This window comes from Rhinolophus sinicus, linkage group LG04, assembly GCF_036562045.2.
Source record: "Rhinolophus sinicus isolate RSC01 linkage group LG04, ASM3656204v1, whole genome shotgun sequence".
In the NCBI taxonomy this organism is placed as follows: domain Eukaryota; kingdom Metazoa; phylum Chordata; class Mammalia; order Chiroptera; family Rhinolophidae; genus Rhinolophus; species Rhinolophus sinicus.
The window spans coordinates 24,265,654-24,280,969 of NC_133754.1; the positions used below are offsets into that span (position 1 = coordinate 24,265,654).

At 39.3% G+C, this 15,316-nt stretch overlaps 2 protein-coding genes across 5 annotated transcripts in view; one reads left to right on the forward strand and one right to left on the reverse strand.

Annotated features, from left to right (window-relative positions):
- MZT1 (mitotic spindle organizing protein 1) lies at positions 1-14,180 on the reverse strand. The gene is made up of 3 exons (XM_019738148.2): positions 14,001-14,180; positions 5,680-5,825; positions 1-1,792 (listed from the first exon to the last, which is right to left on the reverse strand). The coding sequence occupies exons 1-3, from the start codon at positions 14,077-14,079 to the stop codon at positions 1,769-1,771; spliced, it is 249 nt and encodes an 82-aa protein (XP_019593707.2). The 5' UTR covers positions 14,080-14,180; the 3' UTR covers positions 1-1,768.
- BORA (BORA aurora kinase A activator) overlaps positions 13,534-15,316 on the forward strand; it is a 23,974-nt gene continuing 22,191 nt past the window's right edge. For 2 of the 4 annotated variants that reach the window (XM_019738146.2, XM_074329356.1), the window contains exon 1: positions 14,502-14,725. In XM_019738146.2, coding sequence (XP_019593705.2) covers positions 14,636-14,725 — 90 coding nt within the window. In that variant the 5' untranslated portion in view covers positions 14,502-14,635. The other 2 variants (XM_074329358.1, XM_074329357.1) reach the window with 2 other exon arrangements.

Genomic DNA, 15,316 nt, shown 5'->3' on the forward strand with positions numbered 1-15,316 from the left:
TAACCACCAAAATGGATTTATTTATGTCACTGACAACATGCACAACACTGAGATTGTATCATTACTTTGTTTGGTTTCCTTAAATATTACTTAAGTATGCATTAAAAATATATGTTTACATTTAAGAAATGTAACGTATTAAAGAAGTCATCTGTAAACATATCTCCGTCTCAATATATTTTCCTGCTTTCATACATAAATAACTTAATCTACAAAGTCATAATAAAACTATTAACTCTTATGGCCTAAAAGTATATACAATTTTGGAGCTTGACAAGTGTTCTCTTTGATATTATAAATAACATGTAGTATTTGCATTATTTACCCAATAAATGACTTACTATCACAAGTTCTTAATGTCTCCCAACCAGTTCTCCCAATATGCCTTCTAGTGCACCTGGAGATAAAGACGTATGCATTTAAAAAGTTAAAATGGTCAAAAGACTATATTTTTAAAACAGTACAGAAGGCTGCCATTTAAATGTTATGAAGCCTCACTAAAATCACTTCCATATGTGTGAAGAACAAAAAAAATGCTGCTAAAGAGTAAATACTTGTATTATCATTTAAATGAAAGCTAGCAAAGTCTAAATAAAACCAGATTAAATTTGTATTAGTTTTGGGGAAAATACTCCATTGAGATTCTGTTACAGAAATAGAATCAATACTATCCTAAACTTTCTAAAATTTATTTTGAATCAAATTGTGATTAAAATTTGCAGGGTAAAAATGATGCACAAAAAATGATCTTAGAAAGACATTACAAACATTTCATAATTTAGTTTTTGTTTAATGCCTGGAAATCTTTATTCCTTCAGAAAACAGTAACTTATTTGTTAAATGAGAGCTCCTATTTAGTGATTAGATAACCACTAGTTGTGTTTCTAGGTAACCACTCAAGATATATTAGGTAAGCACTCAAATTATTTTTATGTAATAAAAATAAAAAGAATTGTGTGTGTTGAAAATGTTTCACTATGCATTATTTTTAGGCCGCCATTTTCATAGTATAAAACCTAGAAAATCATTCTCAATTAATGCTCATTAAATTGAAATGATTCAAATGATAAATAATACTATAAGCTAAGTACTTCTGTTACTTTTTAAATCTAAGTTTCTGAAAATTTTATATATTTTCAATCAATACAAGATTGATCTGGTTCATATTATTAACTGCCAGACAAACTTTATGTTTAAAAACTAAATATTCTTTGTTAAAGAGCAAATTACAACAAATGCTTTTTGTGCCCTTAAGAAACACAAGATTCTGATAGATATAATGAACCTAAATCAAAATTCAGAAATAGTGACTGAAATTCTGTCAACTGGCAGCCCACTACAAGTCCATAGTTATTTTGCATTAACAATTCAAAATTAAGCTTTATAATGGAAATGTCAACAAGTCAGAACTACATTACTACTGATGGGTTCCACTATACTTCAACCAGACACAGCAGATGTGCACATCTGATAAGACTGTTTAGAAAATCAAAGCTATCAGAGCTATAAACAAAGCATACATAAATATGAACATTTCAATGACAAAGCATTAGAACTGTTTAAAAAATATGTGACGTAAACACATCTGATAGTTCTCTCTGTAAGCCACTTTTCATTGATTTATAAAGCTATGGTTTTATAATTCTTTTAAAAAGGAAAGTGTTTCTACACTGCTGCATGCAGTAATTTCTTTGTATGGTCTTGACTACAATGCGATCTTCAAATCCTCTTGCAAAACTTGACATCTCATCAGGATCTCTCCAGAAAGTCAGCTTGTTATATTTTCAGCAGCCTAGAACAATAAAATAAGATTCATTATAATAAAACCATGGAAAAAGAGACACTATGGAAATGAATTTGTCAATACCGCAATAATTAACAAACTCCCCCGCTGCCCCATGTACCAAACCACTTGTATCAGGATAATGCAGTGGTTTTCACTTTCTGCAGGACATTAAACTACCTTTTGAACTGACTGTTAGGCTAGCAGTAGAAAACTTATTTGATCTTAAATAATAGTGTAAAAATATACTGCTACTTGAAAAATTAACCTACAGAAGCCCTTATCCACACAGTCTTTATCAGACTGTTTCTTCATGCTTTATTACAGTGTGAAAAGGGGATTAAGATGGAAAAATACCTCTGTTATGCTATAAACTGGACAAAAAAGGGCCAAAGAATAACAAACACATGGCTAGTATGCTTCACCTATACCACAAACCATTATACTTCTCCTCATTATTCTAACCAATATTTCTTTTTTGCTAGAAACTTTTCAGGATTTCCTCCTACCTTGTTTTAATAAGATACTTGTAAGCTGGTTTTAGATTAAGGGAGAAATGCATTTTAAGAGGCTTTATCCATGAGGCTTATCATTCCATTCAGATGGGCAATACTTTGATTTTTGTTCAACTTAATTACTGATTTTGCCTTCACATCAGACTATGGCTCACTGGATGTGAGATAACCAGTACACTCAAAACTGAAAAAGTGGGGCCGGACCGGTGGCTCAGGCGGTTAGAGCTCCATGCTCCTAACTCCAAAGGCTGCTGGTTCGATTCCCACATGGTCCAGTGGGCTCTTAACCACAAGGCTGCCAGTTTAATTCCTCGAGTCCCGCAAGGGATGCTGGGCTCCGCCCCCTGCAACTAAGATTGAACACAGCACCTTGAGCTGCGCTGCCTCCCAGATGGCTCAGTTGTTGGTTGGAGTGTGAGCTCTCAACCACAAGGTTGCCAGTTCGATTCCTCTGCGGGATGGTGGGCAGCGCCCCCTGCAACTAAGATTGAACACGGCACCTTGAGCTGAGCTGCAGCTGAGCTCCCGAATGGCTCAGTTGGTTGGAGTGTGTCCTCTTAACCACAAGGTTGCCAGTTTGATTCCTCAACTCCCTCAAGGGATGGTGGGCTGCGCCCCCTGCAACTAGCAATGGCAACTGGACCTGGAGCTGAGCTGCGCCCTCCACAACTAAGACGGAAAGGACAACTTGAAGCTGAACGGCACCCTCCACAACTAGAATTGAAAGGACAACAACTTGACTTGGAAAAAAAAAAAAAAGTCCTGGAAGTACACACTGTTCCCCAATAAAGTCCTGTTCCCCTTCCCCAACAAAATCTTTAAAAATACAAAACAAAACAAAAACTGAAAAAAGTTATTTAGGTAGTTCTGAATCTCCTATCCTAATAGCTTAAGTTTTGTCTATGAAAATGCTATGCCAAAACGCATCTGTCAGTCTCTCTTCCATACTCTTTTCAGATAGGCTATTTGCCTCTGTTTCCTTTATAGCACTCAAGTGGCATTACCATACAAATATACGTACCTGGAAGCAACCTAACATCTATTCACAGTAGAAAGGATAAATAAGTTATAGTATATTTGTACAATAAAACATAATTATTACAGTGAAAAGGAATGTATTATAGGTACACACAACATAAATGACCCTGACAAACATAATGTTAAATGAAACAACCCAGTACAAAGATTGTACTGTAAGATCCCATTTATATCAAGTTCAAAAATTTTACAAAACTGAACTGCAGTGTTTAGGGATCCATGCTTAGTAAGAAAGCATACCGTAAAAATCAGGACAGTAGTTACTGGAGGGCGAAGCAGGAAGAAGTCAGTGATGTGGGGACTTCTAGGGTGCTGGCAGTGAGTTGAATGGACATTCTCCTTATGACAAATTTTTGCTCTGTAAATGTTTTACTTACCTTTTTGTGTTATTTTCAATAATGAAAAAGTTTTAAAAAGAACAAAACCAGCAACCCAAATTGCTGGAACTTATTGGAGATGGTTAAGCTACAAGTTTTATACCATTCTATTCTGGCAAGAAAAAAGGCTAAGAGAAGCCACTTTGTCCTCAGAAGTTTTAAGCAGGACTGACTTGAAGTTTCAGTATTTATGGTGTTAGTGCTACATAAACATGGAAATAAAATCACCCGAGATTTTAAATCGGACTGTGTGCAAGCAAGAAAGGGAACACTTTGTCTCTTCCCAGGCTCAGCAATTAAAAGGTGCTAAGTTTTGCAAAGGGCGGTCCTCTGGGCCCATGCTGACAGCACAGCCCAATTGCCCTCAGCAGTTCCCTGGTCTCTGAGCCACTGAGTCATTCTCCACACGCCACCCCTTTTTTTTGGTTTTGTTTTGAATTTGTGCAGGAGTTTATCTTAGCTAAACTGACAGCGTATACCATGGAGCAAGATCTCAAATGTTCCCAAGTCTCCCCTTTTCCGAAGGATGAATTCATGTCGACAGCCAGGGAGTTCTTTCCTGCCCATGGACGCCCAGAAATCTGACAGCCCTCCTTCATTTTGCGCCCAAGCTGGCAGTGTCTCTTGCTGAGATGGCTGACTACACCTGTGAAGTCACACATCTAATCTCTTCACGAAAAGCTTCCTCAACCACACGCCTGGCCAACTCGCCAGTGTGCTACCTGGGTAGGCTGCGAGTTTTCCAAAGCAAGTGCTGGTTCCTTTTTGCTACCAGTTCCTTCCTCAATTTCTCAATCCCCTTACATTTTACTATCAGCAGCAAGGAGAAATCAGGCTGTACTTCCTACACTTCAGAAGTTGCCTCAGCTAAATATCTAAGTTCATTGCTTCCAAGTTTTATTTTCCTTCCGAACAGTGTAACACAATTCAGCCAAGTGCTCTGTCACTTTATAGCAAGGCTACCTTTCGTCCACTGTCCATGTTCATTTCCGTCTGAGACTTTTCCAGAAGCATCTTTAATGTCCGTATTTTCTAGCAAGATGCTGTTCATAATATATGCATCCTCCAAGATGACTGCAACTTTCTCTGCAGTCTCCTCTTTTTCTGAGCCCTCACTAGTCACCTTTAACGTCCATAGTTCTATCAAGAGTCTCTACAAGACACCTAGGTTTTTTCTATCAAGGGCACTAAAACCTCCCACTCTCTATTAATTGCCCAATTCCAAAGCTACTTCTACATTTATAGATATTTCTTACAGCAGCACTCCACTTCCCAGCAGAAAATCTGCATACTTCTAAGACTGCTGTAACAAGTACCACAAACTGGATGGATTTGAAAAACAGAAATTTATTGTCTCCCAGTTCTGGCGGCAGAAGTCCAAAATCAAGGTGTCAGCAGGGCCACCCCCTCTCTGAAGGCTCCGGCAGAGCATCCTTCCTTGTGTCTTCCTAGCTTCTGGTGACTGCCAACCACCTTGGCCTTCTTTGGCTTACAGAAGCCATCACTCCAACCTCTGCCTCTACGATCACATGGCACTCTTCCCCTCTGTGTCTGTGTCTTCACAGGGTACTGTCCGTTTCTCAATGTGCCTAAATTCCCTTTGTCTTATGAGGACATCCGTCATTCATTCCATAATGATCTTGTCTTAATTTGATTACACCTGTAGGTACACTCTTTCCAAATAAGGTCATATTCACAGGTACCAAACTTGAGCATGTCTTATTTGGGGCAGATACAATTTTACCTAAACACAGTTGGAGACTTCTGGGAGAAAAACATAGCCCATAAGAGTATCAATTTTTGCGATCTGAATATATGCTACTAAACTCCTGGTCTTCAGATTTTCTTCTGATGGAGATAGAAGCTGCTTTAATCATGTTTAGTATCTTTCATGTAACTTCATCATTAATCATTTTCTAAACAAAAGCATCTTTATTTAGAATGAACTAACACTCAGATCTCTTACCTTTAGTGCTTCACTGGCCTTGCGAAGCTCCTTAATAACCGATGATAAAGCTTCTGGGTTAATACCTTGTTCACAAAGCCGTACACAAATAGATAGAGTCTCCATATCTAAGCCAGTATTCAAAATCCTTGAAATCTCAAGCAGAACTGAAAAAAGAGAAAATTTTAAAACAAAATCTTCCATTTTAAAATATGCACATAATACTTTTGTTTTAATTTACATAACACTGCAAATACCAAAGAACTATCATAGCATTATTACATTTGGAAAGGGGCATGTAATGCTTTGTCCTTACTTAACTCTAGAAACTTCAAAATAAATTTTCAATCTCTCTCCACACAACTGCTTTCTACATCTTAGTTTTTGTCCTGCCACTCATTTAAGGTCTATCTAAAACTTATGTATCATAATCAGGATTATTCTGAACATTTCCCCACTTTTCAGTATTTTTTTACAACATAATTTAGTCAGTCACGTAATATTCCATTTTATGGAAACACCATATATTACTTAACACTCTATTTTAAGAGTTTGGTGGATCTCACATTTCCCCATTAAAATAATACTGTGATAAGCATCTAATTTTATTAGGACAAATTCCTAGAAGTGGAACTGCTCAGTCAGGAATATACATGTTTAAGGCTTTAAAAACATGTAGAAACTTGTAATTTGACAGAGTGACCATGTTTGTTGATTCTAATAATAAAAATGAAAGCTTATATTTTTTAACTTCATTTTTACAGTACTCCATTTTATTAGTTTATAAAAGTATCTGTCTTTCACTTGGCAAACACCAGCATTGAGAACCACAGGATATATATACATTGGTTACATTAAACTTTGTTTTATGGCAGCTATTTCCCAGAGTGTGTTCAGAATTTTCTAAGTCATTGGTCAACGTGTTATCTACTGTTTCCTGCATCATTTTCTCTTGGCATTATGCTTATAGTTATTCCACATGTAGAGTATGTAATTATTCACCAGCATTCTCTTCCCGCACTTGAAAGTTTATTGCCCTCCCTCCATAAATATTTAAATGTTTAACTACCTACAGTTTGGGTGGAAAATAGAATCTCTAACTTTAACTTCCAGAAATATTAGTAAGTCAGTTACCCAACACTTTTTACTGAATGATCTATCCTTTAGATGCCACTTTTATCACAAAATAACTTGCCATAAACCTATGGATTTGTTGCATGCTTATCCTGTGTCAGAGACAAAATTTTAATTAAATTTATTTTGCATAAATTTACTGTTGTTACTTTTTATCAAAAGCTCTTTCATTTTATGAACTTAAAAATATTGACCAATTCCAAAAACAGATTCCATTTGAGTTTTGATATAAATTGCGTGAAAACTACATATTATTTTGGGACAAATGAACAAGTTAATATTAAGTCATCCATTAATTTAAATATAAGCCCTCCCAAAAACTTTTATATTATTCATGATGTTCATGAGATAGGACTTTCCCAATTTTTCATATCTGACATTTTCATCCTTAGAAGTTCAATTTTTGAGTCTTTAAAAAATATAAATATCTTCCACACCTCTACTTAACTTTCAAACATATGGGGTAGTTCCAGTCTTTGTCAGGTAATCCTAACACTTGTGGCAATTTTGGGTCTGTTTCAACTGACTGAATTTTTCTCATCATGGGTCGTAGTTTCTGCTTTGCCTACCCACTAATTTTTGATTGGATGCCAGACACTGTGAATTTTATTTTGTTGGGTACTGGGTAATTTTCTATTTCTATACATGTTCTTGAGCTTTGAAATGGGGTAGTTATCTGCAAACAGTTTGATCCTTTGGGTCTTTTAAAATTTATTAGTCAGGACCAGAACCCTGTTTAAGTGTAGGGCTAATTATTCCCCATCACTGAGGTAAGACCCTTTTGAGTACTTTACTCAGTATCTTGTGAATTAGGAAGTTTTCCATTCTGGTTGGTAGATACAGGCACTATTCTCAGTCCTGTGTGAGCATGGTGTACTGTTTCCTCTAATCCTTTTGGATGGTTCTTTCCCCAGCTTTTTGGATACTTTCCTTGCACACATGTGCTATTCAATGCTCTGCTGAATACTTGAGGGAGACCCTTCTGCAGCTCTCAGAACTCTGAGTGTAGCTTTCTTCTCAGGTACTCTCTCCTACAACCTGCTGTGGTCTCCTTGGACTCTAAGATCCTTCTGCTCAATTCACGGTATCCACTGGGTTCTGTCTGGATTCCTCCTCTCCTCCCACTGCACTGTGGTCTGGAAACTCTCTGAAGGCAATAAGCTGGGACGACTACCTGGCTCACTTCATTTGTTTCCTGTCTTTCAGGGATCACTGTCTTTTGCTGCCTGATGTAGTGTCTTGAAAACCATTGTTCTGCATATTTTGCCTGGATTTTGTTGGTTGCTCCAGGTAGGAGAGTTAATCCAGTCCCTGTTATTCTATCTTGGCTGGAAGGCGACAGGCCTCTCCATTTTCATTTCTTCAGTTCTGATACTCCAACATGCTAATACTTTTTCTTCAGTTGCATTCAAGATGTTGTTATTCATGCTCTCTGCTGAATTTATTCCAATAACTCTATTTTAAGATTTCTAATTGCCCACCATAATCACTTATTCTTGTTTCATAGTTAATTGCTTACATATAACCACTACTTATTTTGTTTCTGCCCTTATCTATTTGAGGCTCTATTCTTTCTGTAAGCCATTTCTGAGATTTCTGCTTCTTCAGGTATAAGCAAGCAGCAAAAACAGAGTGGTTTAAGAGTGTGTTCTCCAGAGCCCAACTAAGGCTGAAATTCCACTTTCATTATTTAGTAGGCAAAGTAACCTCTCTGTGCCTTTATTTCATCATTCTGTAAAATGGGGATAATCACAGTACTTACAGGATTGTTGTGAGGATTAAAGGATAGAGTTAGAATGGAGTTTGGCATATGGTAGTGCTAATTGAGTTAGCAATTACGTCTACTTGGTTTTTATTTTTCATGTTAGTTGTTCGTTTTTCATCTACCTTAGTTAGGTACTTTGTGACTTAGGCTGAAAGCTCATCTTCCAAAGGAGATTTTTCTTGGATATCCTGGATTGGTGATGTGTTCTTGGATGGGTAGTATCATACTGGTCTCAACTCTCTTGATCAGGTTTTGTGGAAGCATCCTGGCTCCAAACACACAAAACACATGGATGGTGTTTCTCAATTTCTCGCTGTGGCAGATGGCACACTTCTGGCCCCAGCTCCACTCAGGCAGGGCAGCATGCTTCTGTCAGGTTCTATACCCAGTCCCCTGCTGTGGTTCCCATCTGCTCCTTTCTTTCAGGGGGACCTCTCTCTTTCTAATCAATGGAGACTTCCCTTTCCTGTTTTTAAACATGGATATGCTGATAATTGTATTTTACTATTACTTCCTGTCATTCTCATACATTTGGAACAGAAAAGTTCAACCAGTGCTCAGTTATCATCAATTTTGATAATGAATCATCAATATCTTTAATTTTTAGTTTTGGTTGTTTTCATAAATGAATTCTACCTCACTCTTGCACATTACAACCGATTAGTGCTGATACTCTATGTTTCTCTTGTTTTCTAGTCAGTTAATCATTTCACATACGAATAACTGTTTTGTGTCCTCTTTGATTTCTTTTAATTTTCTTATCCTGCTCTATTTGCTAAAGTTTTCATATCAATTTTTTTTAAAGCAGTGAAAGCAGGTCTTTCCAATTTTATTTAGAATACATTTAACATTAACATGAAGGGTGATGTTGGTTTTATGTAGCAATCCTTTAGCACGTTAAAAATGTACTGTTTTCTTTTGCTAAGACTTTAAAATCAGGAAAAAATGTTATTTTATCAGTGCTTTTTCATCAACCACTCAAATGACCAGGTAGCTTTTCTTCTTTGACTTAGTGAGGTAGTATCTTATATTGACAAACCATATTCACAGCTGAAGAACACTGAGATTGGGAAATCCCTATTTTTACAGTAAGTGGCTGGCAAGTCTGTCACTTTACCTGGAGGTAAATGTAAATGTTACCTCATCCCTCACTACTACTCACAGTAAACACAACCCTGAGACAGCAGGTAGAAGAGCAGCCAGGGTTTTGTATTCTTGGCATATAGAGCAAGAACGTACAGGTACGCTCAGGGCTCACGAAGACTACACCTCCCAACAGTTACACTGCATGACTTCTGAGGCTAGGTTAAAAAAGTGGAATACAGCTTCCTTCTTGCTCTCTCTTGAGACACTTGCCCTTGAAACCCAGGCTCCAAGTGAGGAAACCCACATGTTCCAGCCAACAGTCCCTAATGAAAAGCCAGTTAACAATCTGCATCAACTAGTAGTTATGTGAGTGAGGAAGCTCTGACATGACTCCAGACTGAGCACTGTCTAACTGCAATGCATGCGATACCCTCAGTGCAACTACCCAGATGAGCCTGGTCAACACCCAGAACTGTGAGAGACAAATAATTTGTGTTGCTTTCTGCCACAAGTTTGGGGTGGTTTGTTATAAACAGAACATATATTCTGACCCTATTCCAACTCTCTAACATCATCATCGTCGACATTAATTGTTCCTGACAAATTCTCTCCAGTCTTTTCTTATGGTAGACCATTATCTATAAATGCTATGCTTATTCCTAACTTCATGCCTTTGTTTATGCTTTCTCCTCTCCCTTTTCTCTTTCCTCCATATAATTCCACTTCAATATTTGTGTTCCTTTAAGCATTCTTTTACAGTTCACATTGATCTTTACTTCCTAACTTCACAAACTGTCTGTAATCCATAAGCATTTCTGTAGTGTCTACTGTGTCAATGGTACCTATATGTATTTTGTGCTGAAAATGTAGTTGTGAAATAGATAGATATGGTTCCAGTTTTCCTGGACACTAACAGATATTAAAATAACTGATTCCATATGGCAAGCAAAATAAAGGAAAATAGCATACTTCCAAAACAAATTACAAGGGCATCTTACCTAGTTGTGAAGGACGCAATGTTTAGGGAAGGCTTATCTGAGGAACTGACAATGAAGCTTAAACTTCAAGGGTGAACAGAAATCAAATTGGCTAATGCAGAGTCAGGAGAAAGAGCAAAGAGTGGGTGCCCCAAAACAGCCTGTGCAAAAGTTCCCATGCTGCGGCGAATTTGGTAAAATAAAACGATCTGAAAGTCTCATGTGAAAGCAATGTAAATTAAAGGGGATAAATAGGTATAATATATGAGGGCGACACAACAATCTACTACGGCCTAGTCAAGATTTTAGAACTTTGGGGAGCTATTAGAAGAAGGTGTAAAATAGGAGTGTGATAAGATCAGACTTCCATTTTTAAAAGATATTTGTTGCATAATACGGAGTGGAACTTGCACAGGGATAAGACAACACGTGGATAAAGAGTCTAGCTAAGTTATTGAAGGACTGTAGATGGCATGTAAGACAAGTGGTCAAACCTGAGATCAGTGAACTGAAAGAGCTTAATGAAGAATAGGAGGTGAGAGAAAGCAAGACTGACTCCCAGGCTTCTTTCTCACAAAAGCAACTAGATTGATGGTGGTAACATGGACTATACGTTTGTTTCAATGACACTGCCTTATACACTCTGGACTCTTAATTTCTTTTTCTTGCTAAGTACCTGCTATAGTAGTTAGTAGTTACCTGATATAGTACCTGATGTAGTATTACAATGAAGCTTCTAGTAAGGAAGAGGTAATTATCCTAATTGTCAAAAACATAATTATTATTAGTAAAAAATTAAAACATAAGGAAAATCCTAGAATATAAGAAAATAAGAATTAAAGTACAAAGCTATTGATAGAGTATCTAAAATTTCAAAACACTGAAAAACAAAAGAGACAACTGAGTACATAGGAGAGAGACAGAGGTCGCTGAAAGAGCCTGACATTTTAAAGAGGGAATGTAGGAAGAGAATGTTGAAGATCTAAGAGTGAGCGAGAGTAGATGGTCTTATGCAATAGACCTCATACTAAGTCAGGGCTAGGATCAATTAGGTTCTTTTCAGACTGATGAGTGCAGATAAATAACATAGTCTACTGCTTCCTTCCATCTGAAGTGTCAATAAAAATCCTTTCATTTCACAAGAAAATTACAAATATTTATAGCTGAGTTCTACAATCCTTGCAAATCACTAACATCCATTAAAAAACTAAATCACTGATAGCTGATGAATACTGATGGGAGGGAGGTAGTAAGAGGATGAGGAGAAATACTACATTTGGAAGGTGGGTAGTCAGACGCAAAAAGTTCTGAACTATCCATGAGAGATTGGCTCTCATGGATAGATTTAAATACAAGGGAAACTCTACATTATCAGAATTTCAAATAATAATGATATTTAAGTAGTGAGCCCAGCTCTTTAGGCATGCTACAGTTTTATTCCTGGGAATGAGGGTGGTGCAAGGTGGGATTATAAAATGACTGCATTTAGGACTTTTTCAGTTCAGTGTATGGTCAATTATTTACAGTGCAAGTGTGACAATGTTTCTTCCCTTTGCACCTCAACCATTATAGACAACATAGAAAATATTTCAATGTTTTTCACTGACAGCAATAATTCAACTTCACATTTGACATGACTGACTGTCTTGGACCCAAGAGTGGCATGATAGCAGGAATTTTATGTAAGTTTAGAGTGCTAATGGACATGACAGTACCTGTCGCACTCAACAAATGTTGATCCATTGTCAACCTGGGTCTTTCTTTGTACCTTCTGGTTTGTGAACAAACCGTATGTAGAGGGGCAGTGTTCTCTAATCCACACCTTCTCTCCTCCAATTTAAAAAAAAAAAAAAAAGGTCTTTCTTCACTTTTTCATGTTCTTACACTCTCTATAATCTTCATTTTACACAAAGGTCTCCTAGTAATCATCTTGATGCAACCAATACAAACCATCAGTTCTCATTTCTACATCAGAAGTTCAACCACAGATAAAATGTATGTATTCTGTTCAAACGGCATCCTGTGGCCATATAATTAAGGAACCTAAGCACAGCTAACATAGCTGTGATACATCAAGGATGGGAAAATAGGCTGAATCTGGTGTTAAGAACAAAATTCTATTTTTCAGAAAAACGAAAGGCAGATACTTGGTAAATAAAAAAATGAGATGCAAAGGCTCTAATAATATAAGCAATTCTTTGAAAAGGAAATCAACAGCTAGTGCAGAAAAGGCCAGAAGTCTTGTCGGAAGTCCCATTAAGGAGATGTACTAGTGAAGGAGACAGATGCAGCATGAAGGCTGACACTGCTTAGTGAGAATTTCAGGAGATAATGTTTTCAGAGAGATAGAGATTGGTGTGGGTATCCTCTGGAAAATGCAGAAACCAGCGTTGTCAAACGTTGTCCATCAAACTCATATATACTCGTAGGTGGATGCTAAGAATAAAATGGAGACCAAAAAAAAGAAGTCTGCAAGTGCGATGACATCTTGTTACTCACAAAAAAATACAGTATCTTTTAATGATCACCTTCCATATACCTTTACCTGGTCATCCTACTCACGTTATAATCCTAGGAGGTAATCTCATTTTACAGGGGGGAAAAAAAGGGCAGCAGGCTCAAAGACGTTTAAATGGCTTGTCCAAGCTCACCACCAGAGGTCTAAAAGGGAGAACCCGCACCAGAGAGGAGAGAGACGGTAGTTAACTCCAAGACATTTATTTCATCTTCTACTAATGTGTACGCTTTAACTCGCATGCCTCGGGGGGCGAAAACAGATACCAGGAGCCCCGGGATACCCGCTCCAAGTCAAAACGGGAAATTCTGATGAAGAGGCGAACTTGTTCATTACCGAATATTTTAAAAGCGCCTACTGGGGTGCCAAGGACAAAAAAGTCACAATGACCAAACAGGGCTCACAGCAATGTCCGCACGGGGCTTACAGTCTTGAGAGTGGTACAGACTTGCACCCCGCTCTGGACTAAGAGGATCGGGCGTCCCGCACTGGACCACCGCGCCGGGTCGAAGGAAGAAGGGGCTCTGCCGGGTGGGCGCGGCGCTCGAGGCTGGTACCGAGGGAAGGACACCGGGCGGGAGAGGGGCGTGGCGCGCGGGGAGGGAGCGTGGGATGCGCGCGGGTAGTGGGCCGCGCGCGTCGGGCTGACGTGGGGGCTAGAACGCCGTGCACGCGACAAACTACGCAGCAGCGAAGAGACAACTCTCCAAGGATGAAGCCCTCAGCCCTGCGGCCCTGGAAAGGATCTCCAAAGATGCCGTTCGGGACAGGAAGTGGTCCTCAAGTCCTCCCGGGCTCACCTCCGTCTGGGAGCCTTGGCTCTGGGAAAAGGACGCAAGGTAAAAGGGGCCACACGGGCACTCACCGTCCATGGTCTCTCTCACCGCATTCAGATTCGTCGCCGCTGCCGCCGCCGCCGCCCCTGAACCGCTACTACTCGCCATGGCTGAGGCCGAGGGAGGCGGGAGAAGGGCCTGACCCGGAACTGGAGCGCCTTCCTTTCTCCTGGGCAATCACACCGCGCGTCCCCTGCTCACGCCGGGCAGGCTCCGCCCCTCGCGCTCGTCGCAAGCGTGGGGCTGCGTTGATTTGAATTTGGAGCTTCGTTACTCAGCGCGGAATGTGAAGCGTGGAGTTTCCATTCGAATTTACTAGGCCGCCTCCATGCGATTGGCTGGTTCGCGGACAGCGGTGCGACGCGATTGGCCAATTGCCCACAAGCCCCGTGCCCTGGTTGGCCTAAATCAGCGTGGAAGCGGGGAGTTAAAGAGTCTGCCTGTCGTGGTTGCTGTCCCGGTACCTCCGGAGTGCCCTGGAGTCGCCTTTGGGTGGCTTCCCTTTTTTTTACACACTACTAGGTACGTTCTTTGTAGTTCCAGGCTTTTTCTCCTCGAATTGGAAAGCTCGCTTTTCCCGGTCGCGGACCCGCCTGCTGGTTCGCCTCATGGTAAATGGGAGCAGCCTGGGAGTAGGTCCTGAAGAGAGGGACACCAAGAATGAATGGTCGCGCAGGGTGGGGGTGACACCAGCGTGAATGTCCTCCACTGCTCCTCACCCAAAGAAGCCAGCTGCACTTCAGCCTTCCAAGAAGTGGGTTCTTCTTTTTCCTAATTGTAGCCTCCTTTGACTTGGAGTAACGCAGTATCGCCTTCTACCCTGCGGGTTTTAGCGAAAGGAGCATGTTTGAGGAGAGGCAACCAACGGCGGTTAATTTCCTATCGCTAATCAGTCATACTTCTTTGACGGGGGCTAATTTGCGAGAAGGGCACGCGTGCACAGATCTTCTCGTCTCTTGTTTGTTGCTTGCTGTAAATAATTGTTGTTTAGTAACTGTAGCTTGAGAGGGAATTGCTGGGATATCCGAAGGATATTCAAATTGTTTAGAGACTTGATATAATGAATTTAAAACTGCAGGTATAAGTCTCTTGTAACATTTAGTTGCGTCGAAAGCGCACCTGAACTCATTCACATTTGGTTGATTGCTTCTTATAAGCCACTTCTCTGGCTTGTTAATTCTGCAAAATGATATCAGTAATACCCTACCTCTCTAGCTTTCAAGTTTGTTTCAAGGATCACTTCAGAAAATGTGTGTGATGCTTTTTTGTGAACTATATAAAACTCCAAGTGTGTTAGGTTTTGAGATAATTTTTGTGAAATGTCTGTTGAATTCATTTTACTTGT

Bases quoted from the DNA above. Each gene is read 5' to 3' on its own strand.
- MZT1 (XM_019738148.2), bottom strand. From the start codon at position 14,079: ATGGCGAGTAGTAGCGGTTCAGGGGCGGCGGCGGCGGCAGCGGCGACG. The intron at 5,826-14,000 runs GTGAGTGCCCGT...CTCTTTTTTCAG, and splicing joins GGTGAGAGAGACCATGGACG to TTCTGCTTGAGATTTCAAGG. The intron at 1,793-5,679 runs GTAAGAGATCTG...TTATTGTTCTAG, and splicing joins AGGCCAGTGAAGCACTAAAG to GCTGCTGAAAATATAACAAG.